The 20,140-nt window shown below is 48.0% G+C and overlaps 1 protein-coding gene across 2 annotated transcripts in view; it reads left to right on the plus strand.

Annotated features, from left to right (window-relative positions):
- Positions 1 to 1,300: 1,300 nt before the first annotated feature.
- UBE2H (ubiquitin conjugating enzyme E2 H) overlaps positions 1,301 to 20,140 on the plus strand; it is a 56,212-nt gene continuing 37,372 nt past the window's right edge. For both annotated transcript variants that reach the window (XM_074903575.1, XM_074903576.1), the window contains exon 1: positions 1,301 to 1,625. In XM_074903575.1, coding sequence (XP_074759676.1) covers positions 1,573 to 1,625 — 53 coding nt within the window. In that variant the 5' untranslated portion in view covers positions 1,301 to 1,572. The remainder of the gene's footprint in view (positions 1,626 to 20,140) is intronic.

The following is a 20,140-nucleotide window of genomic DNA, read 5'->3' on the forward strand; positions in this document are numbered from 1 at the left end:
CCCCAGCCCCACAGGAGTGAGGGTGGGCTGGAGCCCCTTCCCCAGCTCCCCAAACCCACAGATCTTGTCCCCAACAGCCCCCCTACCACAGTTTCCCCTGTTTTTTCTCATTCTCCCATAGCTCCCCCCACTCCACAAAATGTGGGGTGCACCCACGGTGGGAGGGGATGATCTCCCCATGCTGTGCTGGGCAAAGCCAGCTGCCCGCCCACCCCACCACACCTTCATTTTCAGACCCAGGAGTGCTCAGAGGGTCCCCAAATCCATTGTGTACCCATGTACAGGGGTGTGGGTGCTGCAGGAGTGGTCTTAAGGCACCCCAAAAAGGACAGGGTGCTGTTGTAGTTCCCACTACAGAATGTATTACACAGATGAAATATAAGGATTTAAAGAAATTAAGAGAAAATCCTGATTTTTCTCCCTCCTGTTTTCCCAGTTGCTTGGAACCTGTCAGGGAGAATCAAGGCTGGGGAAATGGAGGACCCTCTATCCCAACTCGTCCAGCTGCTCTGCTCAAATTTAACCCCATTCCCCCTTGTCCCCCCCCAAATGCCCCCCAGTGTAGCTCACCGAGGGTGTGTGGCTCCAACCCCCCCTCGGTGCCACTCAGGGCTGGAGAGGTGCGTTGGGGCATTAAATGGAGGAAATCACCCCACACACACACACTTGTGGGGTGAGGTTCCTCCTTTATTCAGACTTTTTGGGGTTCCTCAGCTCTGTCTCCTCCCTGTGTGGGGAGGAAGCGTTGCGACAAATTTTTGGGGTGATGCCCGGGTCAGGAATGCAGGACGTCCGCCCCGGGCGTGGAGATGAGTTTCCAGAGCCCCACTGGCTTGAGACACCCATTAGCACCCCCGTCACCCCGCTGTCACCTCCGGGGCGCTGGCACGTGCCTCCCCCATCCGGTTGGGTAAACTGAGGCAGCGGGAAATGCTTTGCCGGTGTTACACCGGAAAGCTTGGCGCCGTGACTCGGCCTGGCCACCCGCCACGTGCCTGCTTTGCAGTCCCAGGGGAGGTTTGGATTTAGTGGTGGTTTTCCCTGGATGACACCGGCCACCCCATCTTGGCGTCCTACCCGGCGGTGACCCCCCCCCAACCCCAGCCCTGCGCCGAGGCCTCGGGGCCCGGCGGGGTCTCGAACCCGCGGCCTTCCCAACGCGTCGCCCCGCCGCACTACGGCTCCCGGCGTGCAGCGGGGTGGGCGGGGCCAGCGCGGCGCTGCCGGCGTAGCCAATGGCGGTGGTGCGGGGCGGTGAGGTCACCGCGGGTGACGTCAGGGGTCCAGAGAGAGGCTCCGGCAGAGGCGACCGGAGCGGGGCTCGCGGCTGAGGGAGCGCGAGGCGGCGCGGGGGGGGGGCCCGGGCGGCGGCACCGGCACCGGCGACACCACCGGCGACACCACCACCACCACCACAGGAGGGCGGCGGCGGCAGCGACAGCGGCGGCGGCGGGGGGGGTCCCAGCGGCTCGGAGCCCGGCGCCCCCCCGCTCCCCTCGGTGCCGGGCGTCCCCGGTCCGCGGCGGCGGCGCTGACAGCCCGCCCGGAGCACCGGGGGCGGCCGCGGCCACCATGTCCTCCCCCAGCCCGGGCAAGAGGCGGATGGACACCGACGTGGTCAAGCTGTATCCTTTCCGCACCCCGCACCACCCCCCCTCTACCTAATCCCCCCCCCTCCCTCCCCTCCCGCCGCCTCCCTCCGCCGGCAGCCCCGGGGGGCGAGCCCGCCTCCTCGGCCGGGCCTGCACCGGAGGGGGGCGGGGGGGCACCGGGAATCCCCCTCCGGTGTCTCTCCCCCCACCCCCCCGGGCGGCGGCTGCGCCCCTTTCTGAGACTAGGCCTAGGCCTCTCCCCAGAGCTGGGGGTTGGACCTGACCCGTCCCCCCCCCTCCCCGGGGTGCGGGCCCCCTCCCTTACAGGGAGGAAGCCTAACCGCCCCCTTTCCTTATTTTGGGGGGGCTTCTCCCCCTCTGTGGCTTGACAGCCACCAGATGGGGTGCCCTGGGGGTGTCCCTGCAGGTGTCCGCCCCCCTTAGTGAAGGCCCCCCCAGCCTGGGTGCCCTGCACCCCCACTGGCCTGCGGCCCAGCCGCCGGGGGAGGACGAGGAAGGGGAGAGCAGCTCCAGCAGCCACAGCCCAAAGAAAGGCTTTTGTGGTGTTTATTATTATTTACTCCCCGATTTCAGCCTGCGGTTCACGAAGCTTCTGGTGCCGGCTTAGGGATTTAATTTTTGGGGGGAGCGGGGGGGCCCCCACGGGGACTGGCTTGCAGCAGACCCATGGTTGGGTGACGGGGGGGGTGGGCGAAGGGCTCCAACGCTGGGGCCCACAGACCATCTCGCAAGAGGTCCCATTTATGTAACGCTCCAGGTTGGGTTAGGCTTTATTATTTATTCCCCCCCCCCCCCCTTTCTGTGATCTGTTGATATTTTTTTCTCCTTATTTTTATTCTTGGCCCTTTCCAGGGTGGCGAATCCTTTTTCTCTCTGTCTGGAGTGTGGGTGGCATTGAAAAATATCGTTGGGAATTTGGTTCTAGGATTGTTTTATTAATAGTTTTTGTTTACAAGGTGGCGGTGTGTGCTGAGAGGGGGTAGAAATGACAAGAGTGGATGAAATGTTTTTCTGCTCTGTTGACTGAACGTGCCTGACCTCCCTCAGCAGGACTTGGGTCTGGTGGCTCTAACTTGGTGGTGGCGAGGGGTCGAGAAACGGGTCTGATTTAGTTTCAGAGCGAGATAAACAAACTTACTTGGATTTTGTGGGGTTTTTTGGAAGGGGGGGGGGAGGGAGGAGCGACATGGCTCATGTTTGTGGCATGAGGGTGGCTTATCGAAGGAAACTTCTGTTTGACGTTCAGCTTGTGCGTTTCTCTCTACAAAGCTGCTGTTAGTATCTTTTTTGCCTTGTTTTTAAGCAAATAGGAAATGACTACCAATCATGCTTGAATTGGAGCTATTTTTATCTGGGGGTTTAAAGTTACACACATGTCATACTCTGCCGAATGCCAATTGCGATCGATGCTTAATCGCACCGGGAGGAGGGTCGGGAATTCCAGCTGTTTAGTGTGTGTGTGTGTGGAAATAAAATCTTTCTTAGGGATAGTCTGGAAAGAGGACTGGGCCAGAGAGGGGCTTGAGGCCCAACCTGATCTGCTGCTGCTCTCCTTTCCCCTCCCCCTCTCTCTTTTTTTTTTTTTTTTTCCCCTTTTTGTTCGATTTGTAGCCGGCATCTCCAGCGATCGCAGCATTTTAGGAGACAAAGAGCAGGTTTTTCTGAAGTGGCTTTGCTCGCTCTGTATTTCTAGCAGCGGCCGGGCCGTGCGGTGGTAGGTAGAAAGCCCTGAATATCTGGCATTCCTCCCGACGCTGGGTAGTTTCCGCTCTGCTCTCGTTTCTCCCCCCCGACAAAAGAAAGCCAAGGCTCTTCCAAAAGCGAAGCTCTTGTTATTGTCGGCGCAGCCTTCCCGGTGTTTTGAGGGGTGAGGGTTAGAGCAGTCGGTCTCCTGCGGACAACAAACTTAGGAAGTTGGATGTGTCAGATGACTCTCCTCACCACTCCTCCCTCCCCAGCCTTTTTTGTTTGTCTGCCTGACTTGCCTCGCCTGCCCGGGGTGAGCGCAGCTTGCTAGGCCCAGGCTCCCCGAGACGCTTCCCTGGGGAATCTTCCTCTCTGGAAGCTGATTGGAAATAAGGGTCTGGCTCCAGACGTGGGAGTGAGGAGGGTCTTGGTGGTGACCGGAGGAGAAGGGGCTCATCTGAAGGAATGTACTTGAAGGCTGCTCCTCCCCGGGGCTCGAGTGTTTTGTTGTTGTGTAGGGTTTTCTTTTTTTTTTTATCTTTCCCCCCCTTTTTGCTGCCATTTTCATTACAGTTTCCCTTTTCAGCCCCTTTTCGTGTCTCTGATAGAGAATAATGGCACGGATTTATGGCCTGCCAAGGGCTACCTTTTTGAGTAGGGAGGGGGCAATGGCCAGAGTGAATAACACTGCTGCCTTCTCCTGCTCTGACAGGTTTAGGAGCCGAGTGGGGTCTTTTTATTATTCCTATTTTCAATCCTAACACGTCCGTGTCCTTTTGTGGATGCCTCTTTGTGAGCAGGGAAGGGGAGAGGTTGCTCGGCTCTCTGGGGCTGGAGGAAGGGTAAAGCTCCGTGTGTGCGCGTTAATGTGTTGAACTGATGTTTAATAATCGCCTGGACGATTATGTGCTGAAACTCTGAGTCACTCATTGTTTCTCTCCTGATCGCGCTCGCAGCGTTGTGCAAACGCTGGGGAAGGGCCTGCAGCGGGGAGCCACGCCGCCTTCCTCCCCTCCTGGGGGGCTCCAGCCCCCCACCACGCTCGCTGAAGTTTCCTGGATGATCTGCGTCCCCGTAGAGTTTGGGGTGCTGCCTGCACCCCACCGGCGAGCACGGCTTTGCAGGAAGGCTCCGTGCCCCCCAAAACACCTCAGGACCCGCTTGCCTGGGAGCGCAGGGACATCCCGCGGGCCTGCCGGCGAGCGCTCCAGCTCAAGGCCAGGCCTCCCCAGCCCAGACATCCCCACCCCGGTGGCTGTGGGGTGCTGGAGCAGGGGGATCCCATCCCCAGTTCCCCCCAGTTTCGGGGTGAGCTGCTGGCCTTGGAGCCGTGTTTGCAGGCAAGAGGCCTCGGGCAGAGCTCGCAACTCCGCGGATTGGCTGCTCTGTTACTACCCGGAAACCAGGGCCGGGGCGGAGCGAGCCGGCAGCTGATGGGGTGCCCCAGCCAGCGTGTTTACACCCATGGGGGGACCCACCCCAGCACCCCACAGCCCCCCCGCCCCCCAGACGGCGGGGCGGTTTGCTGCCGGGTTTATTGTTCTGCGCTGGGGAGCGACGCGGGCGCTCCAGGGCGAGCTGTTTGCAGCCTCCCCTCGGACGGACGGGAGTTTATTTTGTGCTGATTTATTTTCCTCCTTTTGTGGATAGATGCTCCTGGCTGGGTTGTAGTCCCTGAGCTCTATTTTTAAGCATTGGAGCTGGAAAAGGGAAGTGTCACCCTGTTTTGTGCATGAAAGGAATTATAAATAGTGCCCAGCTTCATTTGAATCTCCCTGCTCTGACCAGTTTACAGAGCTGAGTGTTTGTAACGTGTGTCGGAGCTACCGGGGAGCGTAATACACGGAGCGTTGCGCTCCCTTCTAATTTTAGGCTTGTCCTGAGTCAAGGAGAATAAAGGTACAAAGCTCCTTAGTTTACCTGCGGAGTATTTTGTAATCGCAAAAACTCCCCGTGTTTGCTCCACTGAGATCAGCTGAGGCAAAGGGTAGGACACAGTTTACATTTGGGATAAATTCCTTTTTATGTTCATTATAGGCTTACACCGCACTTATCATCCTACTTGAACACCTTCCAAGAGTCGCGTTGAGCAATAGGACGGTCACGTGGCTTTGTTCTCTTTGGCCTGTCCCCGGGGGAAGAGCATGTGCGCTGGAATGTCTTGTTTTGGTAGGGTTTGGTGGTGTTTTGTTGTTGTTTTTTTTTGTGGGGTTTTTTGTTGTTGTTGTTTTTTAAAGATAGACATTTCTGGAAACTTTTACAAGTCAGAATGTAAATTTTAAAAATGTCACGCTACACTTCTTTCTGCTCTACTTCTGGGGCTCCGTTTTAATGAGGTCTCCAGGGATAAGGGTAATCGTGTGGTGGCACTTCAGAAGGCACAAAGACGTGGCAACGGCCCCGTTTCAAAACTGGGAGAGCCCCCCCCCCTTCCCCCAGAGCAGTTAGAAATGCTGGCACAGGTTGTGGCATATAAATAAAATCCAGTTAAACACAGCTGAGAAGGTACAGTGCTACCTGCTGGTACGAGAATTTTAAATCCCCACATCGTTCTGCCGAAACCAAACCAACTAGAGTTAAAAAAATAAGTAAATAATTGTTGTTGCTTAAATGACAACTTTCAAGGGTATCATCTTGCTGCTTTTAGAGCTGAATGCGGTGTCTTTGCTGGCGGCTGGATTTTTTTTTCCCCGAAAGGACGGGCTCTTGGCTGGAACTGTAAGTTCACTCTTCCATTGTTGCCTTGTCAGTTTGATCGCGGAGGCTATTGAAGCTGGGGCTTGTCGAACAGACCTGAAAGCACAGTGCACCTGCTTAATCATATAATTGCGATGGTCATTGAGATGAAACTGTAGAATATGAATTTGGGTTAAGACGGCTTCGAGCAGAGTGCCTGTTCTAGCTTGACATCCCAGCCCTATTTAAAATAAGAAAAATAAAGCCTTTGTATCGCTCTGTCTTGGGGTAATTTTAACTATTTCTCCATCTCGTTCCCCAGACTCAGAGCAGTGAGTTTGGTATTCTGAATTGTATGGCAGTCGTCTTTAGGATTATGCTTATGGTACCCAGTTCTTAAGACTAAACTGGCATTAGATTACTAAATGCTGATTAAACAAATCGCGGAGGCTGTTTCTTTGTAGTAACAGTTTAAAAAAAAAAAAAGTGCACGCAAGATTTCAGTAAAACAAGTGGCTTGCCTTGTAAAATGGTGTCCCTGCTCTCCTTTCTGCTGCTGTGTCTAGAAGGGCGTGCTTAATATTTCTTCTGTCTTTTCTAGTGAAGCTATACTGTGATCTAGGCAGGCTTGGATTTGTAGTAGGTGATTGTTTTTAAGTGTCATCACGACGATCTTACAATCCCGGCAAGCTTTTGGAAACGCGTCTCGCTGAGTGCACTCCCACGTGTTCAACATTTCTTAGCAGCAGCAGCCAATAACGTTAGCTTCGAGCATGGCTGGGAATCTTGCAAACCCTGTTAAAGTCTTAATATGTAGGATTAAGCAGAAGATGCCCCCTGATGAGGCTCTGTATTGTTTAATTTGCCAGGGAAATATTACATTTAATCTTCATGTAAGTACAGCTTGTGTTTTGTCCTGGTTCTGGTTATTGCTGTGCACTAGTATTAAAATCATGTTGTGTTTTTTTTTTTAAAAAACGATCTTATGAAAAGCTTGTAAGCAAGACAGTGACATTGCTGGACGTTTGCTTTGTTGATACTCGAGTGGCAAGCGGGAGGAGCTGCCCCGTGTTGCTCTGCTGCTTTCCTCTCGAGCTCACAGAACACAGAGCTGTGCTCTTTCAGAGTGGTTTTTTTAACTTGGTTTTCAGAAGAACATCAATTAATCGCTCCTTCAAATACATGCTTAATTGCTGTCTTACCTTGTGCCTTCCTGTTGTACCTGGAGCAGGTTGAGCAGACTGAATCTGGAAGCCGAGGGAGCAAATCCTGCGAGGTGCCGAGTGCCTCCTTCAGAGGAGGGGTGGGTGCACGGAGCTTGTGCCTCGCTGCTGGATGGCTCCAGGACGAGGTGGCGGCTGCTCCTCCTCAGAGGCTCCAGGTTTGATGCCTCCATGCGAATGCCCGTGGCGAGGGGGCGATGCCTGAGGACACCAGGGGCTGACGGGGGGGTAGAGATAGTGGCTGGCCATCCTGCCCTCCTCCCAAAGAGGCAACTCGCTGCACAGGCTTTCACTTCTTGGGCAAGATCCCATCCTTGGAGCCCTCTGCCCTCCCCTGTTGCAAGCAAAAGCGCAGGAGTGCTTAAATTAAAAGTCCTGATAGACTTTTCACCCTGATTGTTATTTATTTTCTTCAAGCAAGGTAAAGCAGCAGGAATTGGGTTGTTAGGAGGGGAAGGGTGCATCTGAAACTGCCCCAGTGTAGAGCCATTGCTGGTTGCAGTATAACTTAATGTCCTCAGCACCTGTTGGTACTTGGTGCCCTTCTTAAACCGTGATTTAATCGGAGTCATAACCAGGATAAACACATAACAGGTTGTTGTTAAGGCAGGAAAGTGCCCACAGTTAAAGAGACAGGCTTCCCTATGGAGTGGGTTCCCAGCCAAATAGCTCTCTGTTTTACTGTCTGCTTAAATTAGAGGTGATGCGATGCTGAGGGAGAGATGTCTGAATTTTCTGCTTTGCTTTCCTGCTGTTCTGGACAATATTCTGGCAGCAAAAATGAGAGATTGCTGAATAACATTTTTGTAATATCGAACGTGAATTATATATGTGGGTGTGCATATAGGAGTTCAGCGTTTCATTGTGTGTCTTATTGTGTGCATTCAGCTTCCCTCCTTTCACTCCCTCCATTTCCCTGTGGATTTTGTCCATGTATTTCTGGAATAATGAACATAGAGCGTTGCTCTTTGTTTTTCTTCACCAAAATAGAGCTCACGTGACTGAAGAATCATACGACCTTGCCATCTCTAGTTTCTACTAGGTCATGCAGCCTGTGTGCCGGTGCCTGTCGATTCTAGCAGGGAGCTTGTGGATGAACTGCCCTCGCCGTTAGAAAATGCCCTGTGTGATGGATCTTCTACCACATCCCAGGGAAACCGTCCGAGTTCGTTTTATTTCTGGCAGAACCACACGGTTCTCACTTTTTTTGTTGATCCCCCAGCCCCCACCCCCCTCATTTTTGAGTCCTTTTTTCCACCTGCGTGGGGCGTTCAGAATTATTTGTTGCTTGTTGCTGACACACTTGGAACACCGGTCAGCCGCTGCAGAGAAGTACAAGCACTCTCTCATCACTGGGGCAGTCTCTGCTTAGTCTTTCTCAGGCTCTTCCTTCTCCTGTCCCTGCTCAGTCCCTTCGGCCTTGTGACCACTCACCTCTAAATGCTGTCTCCTCATCTTCGGTCTCCATCTTCTTCCAGTTCCTCACCCTCTCTGATAATGATCTGTCTGAGATTGAGGGTGGATTTAATTTCTTGGAAAAAGGTGATTTCTCTACCTCTTGGGCTTGTGTGGCCACTAAGGATTCTTTGCAAACTGGGGCTGATACTGGATTCAGGACTAAGATACTATTTTTATTTTTTTTTTACTGTTGCAGCTTCCAAGAGCTGTCCTCTAGTCTTAAATCATTTGACTTATTCCCTGGAGCAAATTGATTCAGCCTTCCAAGAGAAGCCAAATCACTCACAGTCCATTTTCTTGGCATTAGGTATTTCAAATCAGGTAGAGGGGTGGATCTGCGTGTATCGTCTCTAAACTGGGGAGGGGGTGGTCTGTCGACACTAATCCCTTTTAAACGGCAAATTACAGACTCTACCTGTATATTCTGCATGATCCACATACGGGAGAGCACAGGAGGTGGTGTAGACTTCCAGGTATTACTGACCCAGTTTGAGGAAGGGATAGCCATTTTTGATCATTTTCAGAGGGTCAAATGCTGCTTTCCAGAAATAATTGTATTTTGATGGTGTGTGCTTTCCTTGGACTAAATGCTGGAAGAAAGAAGCATAAAATATTTTCTTTGGAATTGTACAAATAGAGTGGCTGGGTGGATTATTCTGAAACGTTTTGCACTATCTGGCTGTAGCTGTCTTTTTTTTTTTTTTTTGGTGATGCTCCCTTAAAAATGAATGTTTCAAATTTATGTTAATGTTTTCGTTAGGAAAAGTCTGCATTTATGACAGTTGCTGCCCTTTAGGGGAGCTTAACCCTGGAGGCATTTGTCATCCCATGCGAAAGGTTGAGGTTAAAAGCTGACAGTTGATTGTTAGATAAATTTTGCATTATTTCCAAATTCCAGTGGGCTTTTCACCTGGCCTTGAGCGCTCTCTCCTGCGAGAGTGGTGGTGGGGGACTTAGCATGTAAATTATAGATGTGCAAATCATTGCAGCCTTCCCGACTGCCTGGGTACTCTCTGTGTAACAGCTGATTGTTTCTAGTCAGTCGTCTGTGGACCTTTTATAATGACTGTACTGGGACAGACTATATTCCAACGGAGGTGAACAAGAGGGGATGAGGTAGTGGTATGCATAATGAATGAATGGTATTGAGAGAGGATGAATAGTGTCCAGTCTGCCTGCTCCTGGCCCCTGAGCAAGGTATGACATTGAAAGGTAAGCTTAAGCATGTTTGCACTGGAGAGAGAGACTCTGGCAGGCTGTAAAGTCTGAGATTTTGACTAAAACCAAACAGGGTTTAGCGATAGGATCAGGTATTTCCGCAGTTACCAAGCGTACCCCTGGAAAAAAAGAGTAAAAATCAGTGTGCGGTACTAAAGCAGGCCTGCGTGGCCCTGATTAACCTCTGGTGTGGTAGATTAACAGATGCAAAGTTGAAAAGATTGATAAATTATTAACTTCAGTGCTTTGGCATTTCTTGGTGGGCTGCATTGCTTTGTTTTGTCTTGACGTTGGCAGGACCAGGCGTGCTCTGGAGCTGCGAAGCAGCGTGTCAGGGCAGGGGTGAATGTCCGATGAGACACCTATTTTTTTTTTTTTTTTTCAACAGAAAAGCTGGATGAGAACATAAACACAGGTTGTCTGCTGAGGTCTGACTAGAGGTTGAAAACCATTTTGCTCTTAAAGGTGTTTCTAGATCGAAATGGTGTTTTAAAACTGCTACGAAGCTATTCAATCACCAGTGTGGATATGGTTGAAGAGTTAAGACTCATCTTGGTTTTAGGGGCAAATGAAGCTGCTCCTTTAAGTATTGCTCAGTCAAGAGTGAATGGTTTGAAGCCAGATCTTTTTCTATTTTGAAAAGAACCAGGTTTGGCTTTTAAATGCGTTTGAGGACGGGGGCTGTTGGCCTTTAAAACACAACGATCAGCATGGAGGTGGTGATAGTCCAAATAGTCCAAAACTTGCCTTCATATCCTGGCTGTTCCCAAGCTGGTTTGTTTGGGGAAACTCCTTTTTTTTTTTTTAAGGGTGGGGAGAGGTTTATCTCTGATGATACATTCAATGAAAGCTTCTTCATCAGGGGAAGCTGGTGGAAGCTAATGCTCTATTATACCCTCTGCTGAAGGCAAATGAAACCGGTTATGTTTTTCTTCTGTCTAATACCATTAATTCAAAGTCACTGACCTTCCCCCTCAAATCTTCAAAGCCAACACAGCTGAATATGAATGCGTGCAGAGTGCTGGTTCCACAGAGCAGCAAGGCAAGGTTTAAACCTCACAATAACTGGGCTGCTTTTGTGCTGAGCTCACGTTCTGCACACAAGAGATGTGTCTGTGTCAGTGGTCCTTGGGAGCAGTCCTCCTCGGCGGTGTGATACTTCTTGAAGGTATCTGCCTCATGCTCGGTGCTGGCAGTTGCAGTTCGTTTGGACAAGGACATGTTGTGGACTGATTTCCACAAAAGTTCTGGTGATGGCCTTGCTTTGTAATCCTCTAATTTGTATGACAGGTTTGTAAAGTAAACAAGGCTGAAATAAAGAAACAACCCTTCTAGGAGTGAAGAAGCACTTAGCCTGGAAATGTCAAATCTAACTGCGATGTGACTCAGCATGGTTATATTGACTTACTCCTCGGTACTACCAAAGCCACCTCCTACTTTTTTTTTTTTTTTTTTTTTTTTCTATTCTTCTTTTAAGGCTTTCAACCTGCCACTGTGTCAGTTGTGAAATGAGGGAAGCAATGAAAATAAGGAAACTAAATGGTCAGTGTTTTGTTTAACAGGCCTGGCATTGTAGGTAACTTAATACTCCTGGCCTAGGGGAGGAATCTGTGTATGGTTGTTGGGGTAAGCTTAGATCCCAAGAGGAGAATGTGGCTTTGAGAGACTGGGGGGGGGGACACAACGCTCGGTGAAAAGTTGAGATGTCAGAAATCAGATCCTTGTAACTCAGTCCTGGAGTCTGTGTTCCTTGAAAGGGAAGGTATGCGAGGAGGTGTGAACTCACCCTTCTCGTGGCTGACAGGAGCGACTGCACCCCGCAAGTAAGCTTACGGCTAGTGCTGCTTCATGCTTTTTAAAAAATTGTGGACACCATTAATGAACTCCTCTGTTTTGTGTAAAGCTCCAAGGTCTTGGAATTAAACAGATTCTGGCATGCTTGCAACTGCTGAGAAAGTTATAAGTTAGTCATAATCCAGGTTTTTTTTATTACTTCATGGTTTCTGGCATGTTTTCTTTTGTTTGATGTTGGCAGTGTGACCAGAAGGTTGCCATGAAAAGGTAAGTTTAAATACTTGCCTTGTTTTGATCAAGAAGGAGGAGAGTTTGCCAATAAATAGCCATGCTTTGCTAACTTTGCAGAAGGCAAAAGCAGTGCCTTTTACATGTGGAGAAGAGCCACAGCACTAGCGACTGGGGCAGGAGGGGGGGTGTCTCAAAACACTAGTTGTGGTTAAGTGCGAGACTGAAGAAATATACCCCCCGTGGTTTCAACAAGTCGTTTAAACTGCCAACCCTGGTTTAGTTATTGGTAACTGCTTGAATCTCCCCAGCGTAATACTGAGACTTGCATCTTGCCAAGTAAAACAAAAAATATTGTAAAATTGATTAGTAATAATGTACTCATAATGCTAAACCCTTGCATCCATGCAAAGGCACCATTTTGCCTTTAAAAGCATGCCACAAATGTGTGTTATCTTATTTATTTATGCGTGTTCTTATTTCTCTGACAGAAATAAGAAAATTGCTGACCCACCGAAGTGAACTTGATGTTCAGTCCTACGCAGCTTATTGACCACTGGACAATTAAACCATCTGCCCATCCTCTGCTGCTAAACTCAGTTTCACAGATTTGGAGTATAGATTGTTTAGGAGAGGGGTGTGTTTGATTCTCAGCATACATTGAAGCTAGAGGATTAGATTCTTGCATTAAGATTTGGAGCGATCAAATGCCAGTGTGGGAGCTCCTCTCCCTGAGCTGCTTCATGTCAGTTCCTGCAGACACATGTTGATTTGTGCAGATCCTCAGGTGTGGCCCCTTGCCTTACCTTTTCAGTGACTTCTGCTTGCTAAAAATTTGTCCCTTCACACTGACCTGCCATGGCTTTTTAAATGTCAGTTCTCTGGAAAAAGAAAAAAAAAAAATCTTTCATCACTTCAGTGTGATGCACTGGAAAAAGATTCAGGGTTAAGCAAAGAAGATTTCCCTGTTATGCCTGTTTAGTCGTAGCAAGAAATGTGTTTTGTGGGGTTATTGTCAGCTTGGGGATTCTAGTGAAGAAGATTTGAGGCTCTTGTGCAAAGGTGCCCCGAAAGAGCCCAGGTGCTGCTGGTGCCTCTTCTCAACGTTGTGCATGTGGCTTTGGGGCCTTACAGACTCTTTTCTTCCATTAGTTTTTCTGTGGAGTTGGTTGTGTAAGTGGGGATCGTGTATGGGAACAGCTTATGTTATAACCAGCTGGTCTGAGTGTTGAACCAGCATCTCTGTCTTGTTAGAGCCAAAAGTTTTAGTCATCTGGTGATGAGTATTGCATTTGATGTGGTATCCTTTTTTTTGGACTTCAGTTTATCTGTTTGCAAGGGCTTCCTGCTTGGCGTGGCCGAGGTGCAAAGGGATTCTTCAGGGTCACGAGTTGTATTAGTGTGTCGTTTTTAAGAGTCTGGGAATATGTACAGCCCAGTAGCAAGTGAGTCCTTAAATTGTCCTCAGTGCCTCTTGGTGGCTTCTGAAGTCACAGGTTTCTTCGCTGCTACCTGAAGTTTGCTGTGACTAGGACACTTCAGGATATTCTGTGTGCAACACCCTCTCATCAGCTTTCTGCGGACTTGGAAGGCACAAGAAGCGACTCTTAAGATAGGTGAGCTCCGTCATCTTCTGTAGGTTTTGTTTTATTTCAGATAGCAGCTGGGCATCTGTTGCTGGGCGCTCGGGGAAAAGGCTGCACAGTCAGGTGTATGGTGCTACGCTGTTGAAGGCTTTTATTTGACTTTACAAGGTGCTTCAAACCGTGGAAAAGCCCCTTAAGGTAAAGAGGGTCCTGAGCTGGCAGGTTACGTGCTTCTGTGAGTAAGTGTGCCTCGTCGCTGGTGTTCGTTTTCTTTTGCTAGTTTTCCTTAACAAGTAAAAATTCTGGTCAAGAGCATCTAAAACGCCCAGGGGCAGAATGTTCCCCCAATTCTTGCAGGATATAGGATGGATCAGAAGCTGAAACTGCTCGGCTCAGTCAAAGCCGTTGTATATAGGTGTGAATCAATAAGTACTTTTCAGCATTCAGTTCTCCTGAAGTCACCCCAAAGGCATCACAATTTTGCAGCGTTCACGTTCTTCTTTGAGGAACTGAATGAAGCTGACCAGACTGCCACATGCGTCACAGAAACCCACATCAACTGTTTTTTAGATCATTACCAGACTGGACTAAATTTAGTATAGGAGCCAGAAGTGTGAGTGTATCCAGCCTCCTGCCCGGTCCCTATTTCTGGGCTGTCTGCTTGGGCTGTGCCCTACCACCAGTCATACATCTGTTGAAGATGAGGGGTGAAATACCTGTCTGCTGCTTTTTTTTAATCGTTCAGAGCAGGGACACGACTGAGGTTTGTTTGCAGAATTCCTGAAAAACACCGTATGAAGTGGAAATGCAGTTGTAGGGAAGCACACGGGCAGTTTGCTGAGCTAATAATAGGATATGGAGCTTCTTACCTCGTGGGTGATGGGCTTGAGTCCCATCTAGGGCTGACGGTGGCTCCAGGTGGCCAAGAGGAGAAGCCTGTCCAGTTTTTGGTTGCCTGTATATCACTTGATAGCCCAAAAGCTGTGGATTGATGAACTGGTTGCTGCTGGAGATCTGTGCAGGTTTGGGCGTAGGAACAACTCGTGCTCAGAGTGAAGGGGGAAGCACTTTTTTCATTAACCTTGAAATACATCTCAAGTAGGGAGTGTTCCTACCTCCTTTCTTCAAGCCCCACATCTCTGCTAAAATTGTTGGGATGGCAGAGATGAGTAAAGGAAGGGAAAATAAGTCACTCTGACAGTACAAGGGAAAATTTCAAGGCTGCTGGGAGCAATGTGCTGGTTCTGCAGTTCCAAGCTGTCCTTTATTTTCACTTCCTTGGTTGTTTCAGTATTCTGTTTATTTGCAGTAGCATGCTGGTTAATTGGGGGGTTTCTGTGGATTAGTAATATTGTCATCTAAAATGGCTTAAAGTGTGTCAAGTCTGCTTAATTCTGATTTATTAAAGAAGGCTGTGATAAATATGTGTCTTTGAAACTCTTGCTGGGTCTGCTGGGGGTCACCTGTAATTCAGAGCATCTGGCAGAGGTCAGTGCTAGGCTTTTTGTTCTGTACTGGTGTAAGCTCTGGGGGCTTTTTTCAGCTCATCTCTGAAGGAGGAGATACTTCAAACTCGGTGACAAAAATCCCACTTTTCAGGCAGCTGCACCCGCTAATGACTAAACTGTGTTAATTAGTTTTTAGTGCAGTTGCAGTAGTGTTCTTTTGTCCCTTTTATAATGGTGAACCAAACAGATGATGTCAAGGAATCTTCTGTTTCAGCTGAATTTAACTAATTATAAGAAAGCACTGCCTTTACTCTCCAAAGCTCAATAACACAGTCTAAAAGCTGGGAATAGCAGTGGTCTAACAACAGCATTTATATTGATGGTGTGGCTTGTATTACTGTGATGTATGCAAAACTCAGTTACAAAGTTCAGTTTTAAATTAACTGCCTTTTTTTTTTTTTTTTTTTTTTTTTTGTGGATCCACGTAGCAAACTTCAGGTTTTGTTATTCCTGCAGGAAACCTTGAGGCAAGTGTTCTTCCCTGGACATAAATTGGGATGGCTAATTTGTAAAATTCCCCTGGGCTCTGTCTTCAGATAACTGATGTGCCTCTCGTTAGGCAGTTGAGAGGGAAGGGGGATAATTAAGCCTGAGCAGATGTGCTAGAACAAGCTTTTGGATCAGAAGCAAAAGGGCTGGGTGATGAGGAAGGAGCTCATGACTCCAGCAAGTGCAAACTCGCTTCTCTGTCCTGGTCCCCCTCTCCAAGTGGACCTGTCACTTCTGTTGGGTAGAAAGTTTTGCTTCAGAGAGCTTTAAAATGGGCAGCTGTGAGAGCAACTTCCAAACCCTCCCAGGGAAACTTCCAGAGGAAACTGCTTGGCCACAGTGAGGAGGACTGTGTGTTCCTGTGTTTTAGCAACACCCTCTGCTGTTCTGCTGGTCATATTTAAAAAAAAAAAAACCAACAACCAAACAACAAACACCTGCCTTTTTCCCTTCCTCTGATTGTGATGGTATTGCTTGTGCCAGAGTGGCTTTAATGAACCCTGCCTTCCTGTGAGATGCTGAGATCTGAGCCTTCGTGTAGCGAGAGAAAGCCACGGCCCTTGAGAAATACCCCGGGCAACTTGCTTTTGCTTCTGGTGCAGCTGCTGAGCGAAGGCCTGCTCTTCAAAGCCTGGAAACCATTTAAAAAAAAAAAGGTATTTGACATGACTGAATGCAGTGTGGCGGGTGTCCCAGGGTGAGGGCACCCTCCATTCTGGGCACCGGTGCCACCTCAGCTCTGCCTTGCTGGGATTTTGTTGGTGGCTGGCGAGCTCAGGCCTGCTGGTGCATTCACATCTACAAACAAAGCCCCCAAGGCTTTGTTAGGCTCCTTCCTTGGCAACCTTTCTGCTGCGTCCCTAAAGCTTGCCTTTCCGTTGCACAAGGAAGCTCGTGTGGGGATCATTGTTAGTCTCCAAGTATGGCTCTTTCATGTCTTCCTCTCAAACACAATGTATCTTTATACCTTAAACTTCAGGAAAATCCTGTGCAGTTAATCCTTTGGGAAAGGCCAAAAACCCCTCGGAAGTGCCCGAGACTTTTAAAAGTTTGCAGGCAAGTATTTAACTTCTTGGTGCAAAAGCTGATGGTGGGAGCTGGATGCCAGAGGAATTGCTGAGACTGACAGAAGCACCAGCCTGATTTCTTAAATTGCCAAGGCTGATAAAGAAATGAACTTTTAACAGATATTTTGGTGACTAACCAGCAAAGCTGTGCCATGTTTGCAGTTAGAGTTAGTGGCTTGATGGATGGGAAACAGCAGCATGTATTGACCTTCTGCCTAACCTTGGAAATGTTTTTTCTCGAGACGAATACAACCATGAGCTGACCTGACTTGGAGCAGGTAGAAAGCTGAGTGATAAACCCATCTTTGTAAACAAAACCTTTAAATACGGATGGCCGAACGGACTAAACAAAATAAAGCCGGGGCAAAACCACTTGCCTTGTGCATCTCGTCTGTTCACAGCCAGCACTGAGACCTGAGGATCTGTTGAGGAAGCACTGAACAGCCTGCAGTGCCCCATTGCTCTCATTACATAGTAAGAATAAAGAGGCTAAGTGATTTAGTAGCGATGACAATGGCATATTGGATCGTTGTAGGCATTTGTGTGCAAAACTGTGGCATGCAGGAAGCTCCTGCACTTTTAGCAAAACTGAACTGCAGTTTCCTGGTACATGGGACTGTTTCGTGTTTTCTCTATATTGCAGGTGACCTAGAAAAAAGGAAAACAGTGTCTATAAGCTTTGGCTGCTGTGTGTAACCAAGGTCTGAGAGGTGCTTGTTCCTAAATAACTTTTTTAATGCTTTGGTTTGAGAGAAAACAGTGTATGGTCTGTGTTGGAAACTGGTTGTGGTTGTCATAACTTCACCAGTTCTGTGATTCACATATAAAGTCGTCTCTCGCTTCATCCTTCAGGTCATTTGGGTTAAAAAACTGAACAACATTGTGTGTTAAAATCCTGTCTGAGCTGTTCCTTTAAAACATCGTTCCTGAGATACCTTTTAACAAAACCAAGGAGGGGAGAAGCAAATCTGATCCCTCCAGAAGTTCCGGCAGGCTCTGTCAGGACTCCTTGCTGTCGCAGAGAGAAGAGGACAAACCTGATCCTTGTGGGTTTGCAAGCAGTCTGTAAAAGGCATATTGCTCTTTGGGTCCCCATCACCATTTTCAGATGTGCCCTTCCAAGGTGTGGATGCTGTATGGACAGACTTGTTAATGACAGCATTTGATAAATGGACGTAGTAAGCCCCTTTGCATAAGCAAGAGGTAGACAGCCCCAAGGGTGATGTTCATCCTGATGATTTTTCACCTACTAGTGAGCCAGTCAGTGCATTGTCTGCTGTCTGCTGAACCTGAGAATCAGCACGAGAGCAGAATGTAACTTGTTCTTGAAAAAATGTATTTCTAATAAAGTGGTTTGAAAGGAACAGAAATCCGCAGGTGCCTCGGGGTATGATCTGCCCTGAAACAAACACCTGTATCTGCTCGAGCATTGTGTGTTACTTCAAATTGGGCTGTTACAGGTGGTGGGAAATCTGGATTGAAGCCACACAATTACTGTTCTCCTGTGTTACTTGAGGTCAAGGGAACTGTGCTAATCTCTAGCTTAATTTCCAAATTCAGTTTGCTTTTATTTCCTACACCCATGGTGTAGAAATACCAGTGGTTTCTGAGTTGTTTCGGTTTGTTGTTTTTTTTTTTTTTTTTAAAGCTTGTTTCTTTGAGGACTGGCAGATAACAACCCTCCTCCACGAAGGCTCAGAAATGTTGGAGCTTCTGCCTTGAGTAGCAAAGTGTTCTCTAACAACCAAATGTAAGTTGTGCCCTGTTCTTCAGAGGGAGAAATAATTTCCAAAATGTCTTTGAGAGACTTTACTGACTTTCTGCTTGGTACAGAGAACACCCTAGATGGGTGACAGTTCAGATCTTGGATTTTGGATATTAAGCACGTAAGCTCAGGACATTAATCGTTGTCAAATGCTTAAAGTTGAAGAAGCTTTATGAGGACCAGCGCTGCTTAATTTTCACTTTTACTGTCCACTTCAATACTTGCTCTGAGTCTTATTTACAGTTTAAGTGTCACTTGCTCTAGCTGGCATTTCAAATGGTTGTTGCTGTCTCAATTCTGAAGAGCACAGTTTACAAAATCCTTCAGAAAAGCCCAGTGCAGATGTGACCTCAGTGAGCAAGAAATACATCATTAAGTATTTCCACGTACTCTCACATCTGCAGGTGTGGGGTTGGAAGGAGCTCTGCAAAACAACACTAGGCTGTACACAGCTTAGTATCCTTGGTGTAAGAGGTGCTTACAGAGCAGCTCTGTCTTTTGTTTCTGCTCTGATGTTTCAGATACTCTCTTCCAGCTGTCGGCTCCATTAGGTTTATAGCAAAGGTCAAGCAAAGCAAACCTCTTCCATAGATCCGGTTTTAAAGCAAGCGGAGGCAATACTTCTAAGTAGGTGCCCCACAGCTATCTTTCCAGTCACGTTGCCAAACCCTTTTGTACTTGTTAGAAAGGCAGCCCGTCTCGCTCTCATCGCATATGCTTATCACATGGACCAGTTCTTGGTGTGTTGCCAGGGTTTTTGCACTCGACCAACACTTCCTGGTGAGTCTCACCTCTGTTGTGCCTGTACACCAAAAAAAAAAAAAAAAAAAAATCCCACTGAATTATGTTTCTGGCAGGCCATGGAGAGCTGCTATGATACGTTATTCCGAGGGAGCACGATTCTAGACAGGACTTCAAATGTGTTTCCTCCCTCCTGAAAGTTTTAATAGTTCAAGATTGAGTTTGTGCGAAGCTTCTTTTAGAGAGGACTTCAGGATTTTTGTTGAAGAAACATCCTGGCAACTCTCGGGATTCCCATGTTTAACACTTTCTCAATTCAGTGTTACGATATACTTCAAGCCAATGCAGCATATCAGCATCCCCTTGGTGAGTCTCTGTGGCCCAATTGAACATCCCTTACAGGCAAGAAAAGAAAGATCCTGGTAGAGAGGAGCAAAGAGGATGAGGACTCTGGTTCCAGAGCTGGTAACGGCTCTGTGCCAGAGTATCTTAAAATTAAGCTTATGTTCAACAGAATATAACTCAGTGTACCAGAATGAAAATATTTGCTTTGACACTTTCTCCTTCCCCTCACTAAACTCTTTATCTTGTTGAAAATCAAGAACTTAAGATATTTCTAGATTATTTTTTTTTTTCCCCTAAATAAAAACTGTTGCCAAAGCTCAGCTGCTGACCTCCTCTGTGCCTGTCTGCTTTGACTACAGACGTGTCACGTCCCAAGGGGGACAGCCTGAGGAGATGGTTGGTTGTGCATTTGGGGTTTTATGTGGCTGTTGCTGAGGTGGCTTGACGTGCTTGCAGTTTCTAAATGACTGTGTAGGTTTCTTGGAGTGAAAAAGCATTTCAGTAAAGTCTACAGAAACCTAAACCAAACTTCACTTGAAATCTTAAAATAATAACATGTCTTTGGGAAGTCTAAATTAGTGAAATATTCCAACTGTGCAAACATGTGAAAAGCATTTTGCTTTTAACAAACCTGGTACATTCTTGTAAAATGTGTGATGGGGCACAGCCCCCAGAACAGTTAAATCTTAGGCTTGGTGTCAGCACACAGTTGGGGCCACGCTCTCAATTCCATGGTTTTACAA

This window comes from Athene noctua, chromosome 3, assembly GCF_965140245.1.
Source record: "Athene noctua chromosome 3, bAthNoc1.hap1.1, whole genome shotgun sequence".
Classification (NCBI taxonomy): domain Eukaryota; kingdom Metazoa; phylum Chordata; class Aves; order Strigiformes; family Strigidae; genus Athene; species Athene noctua.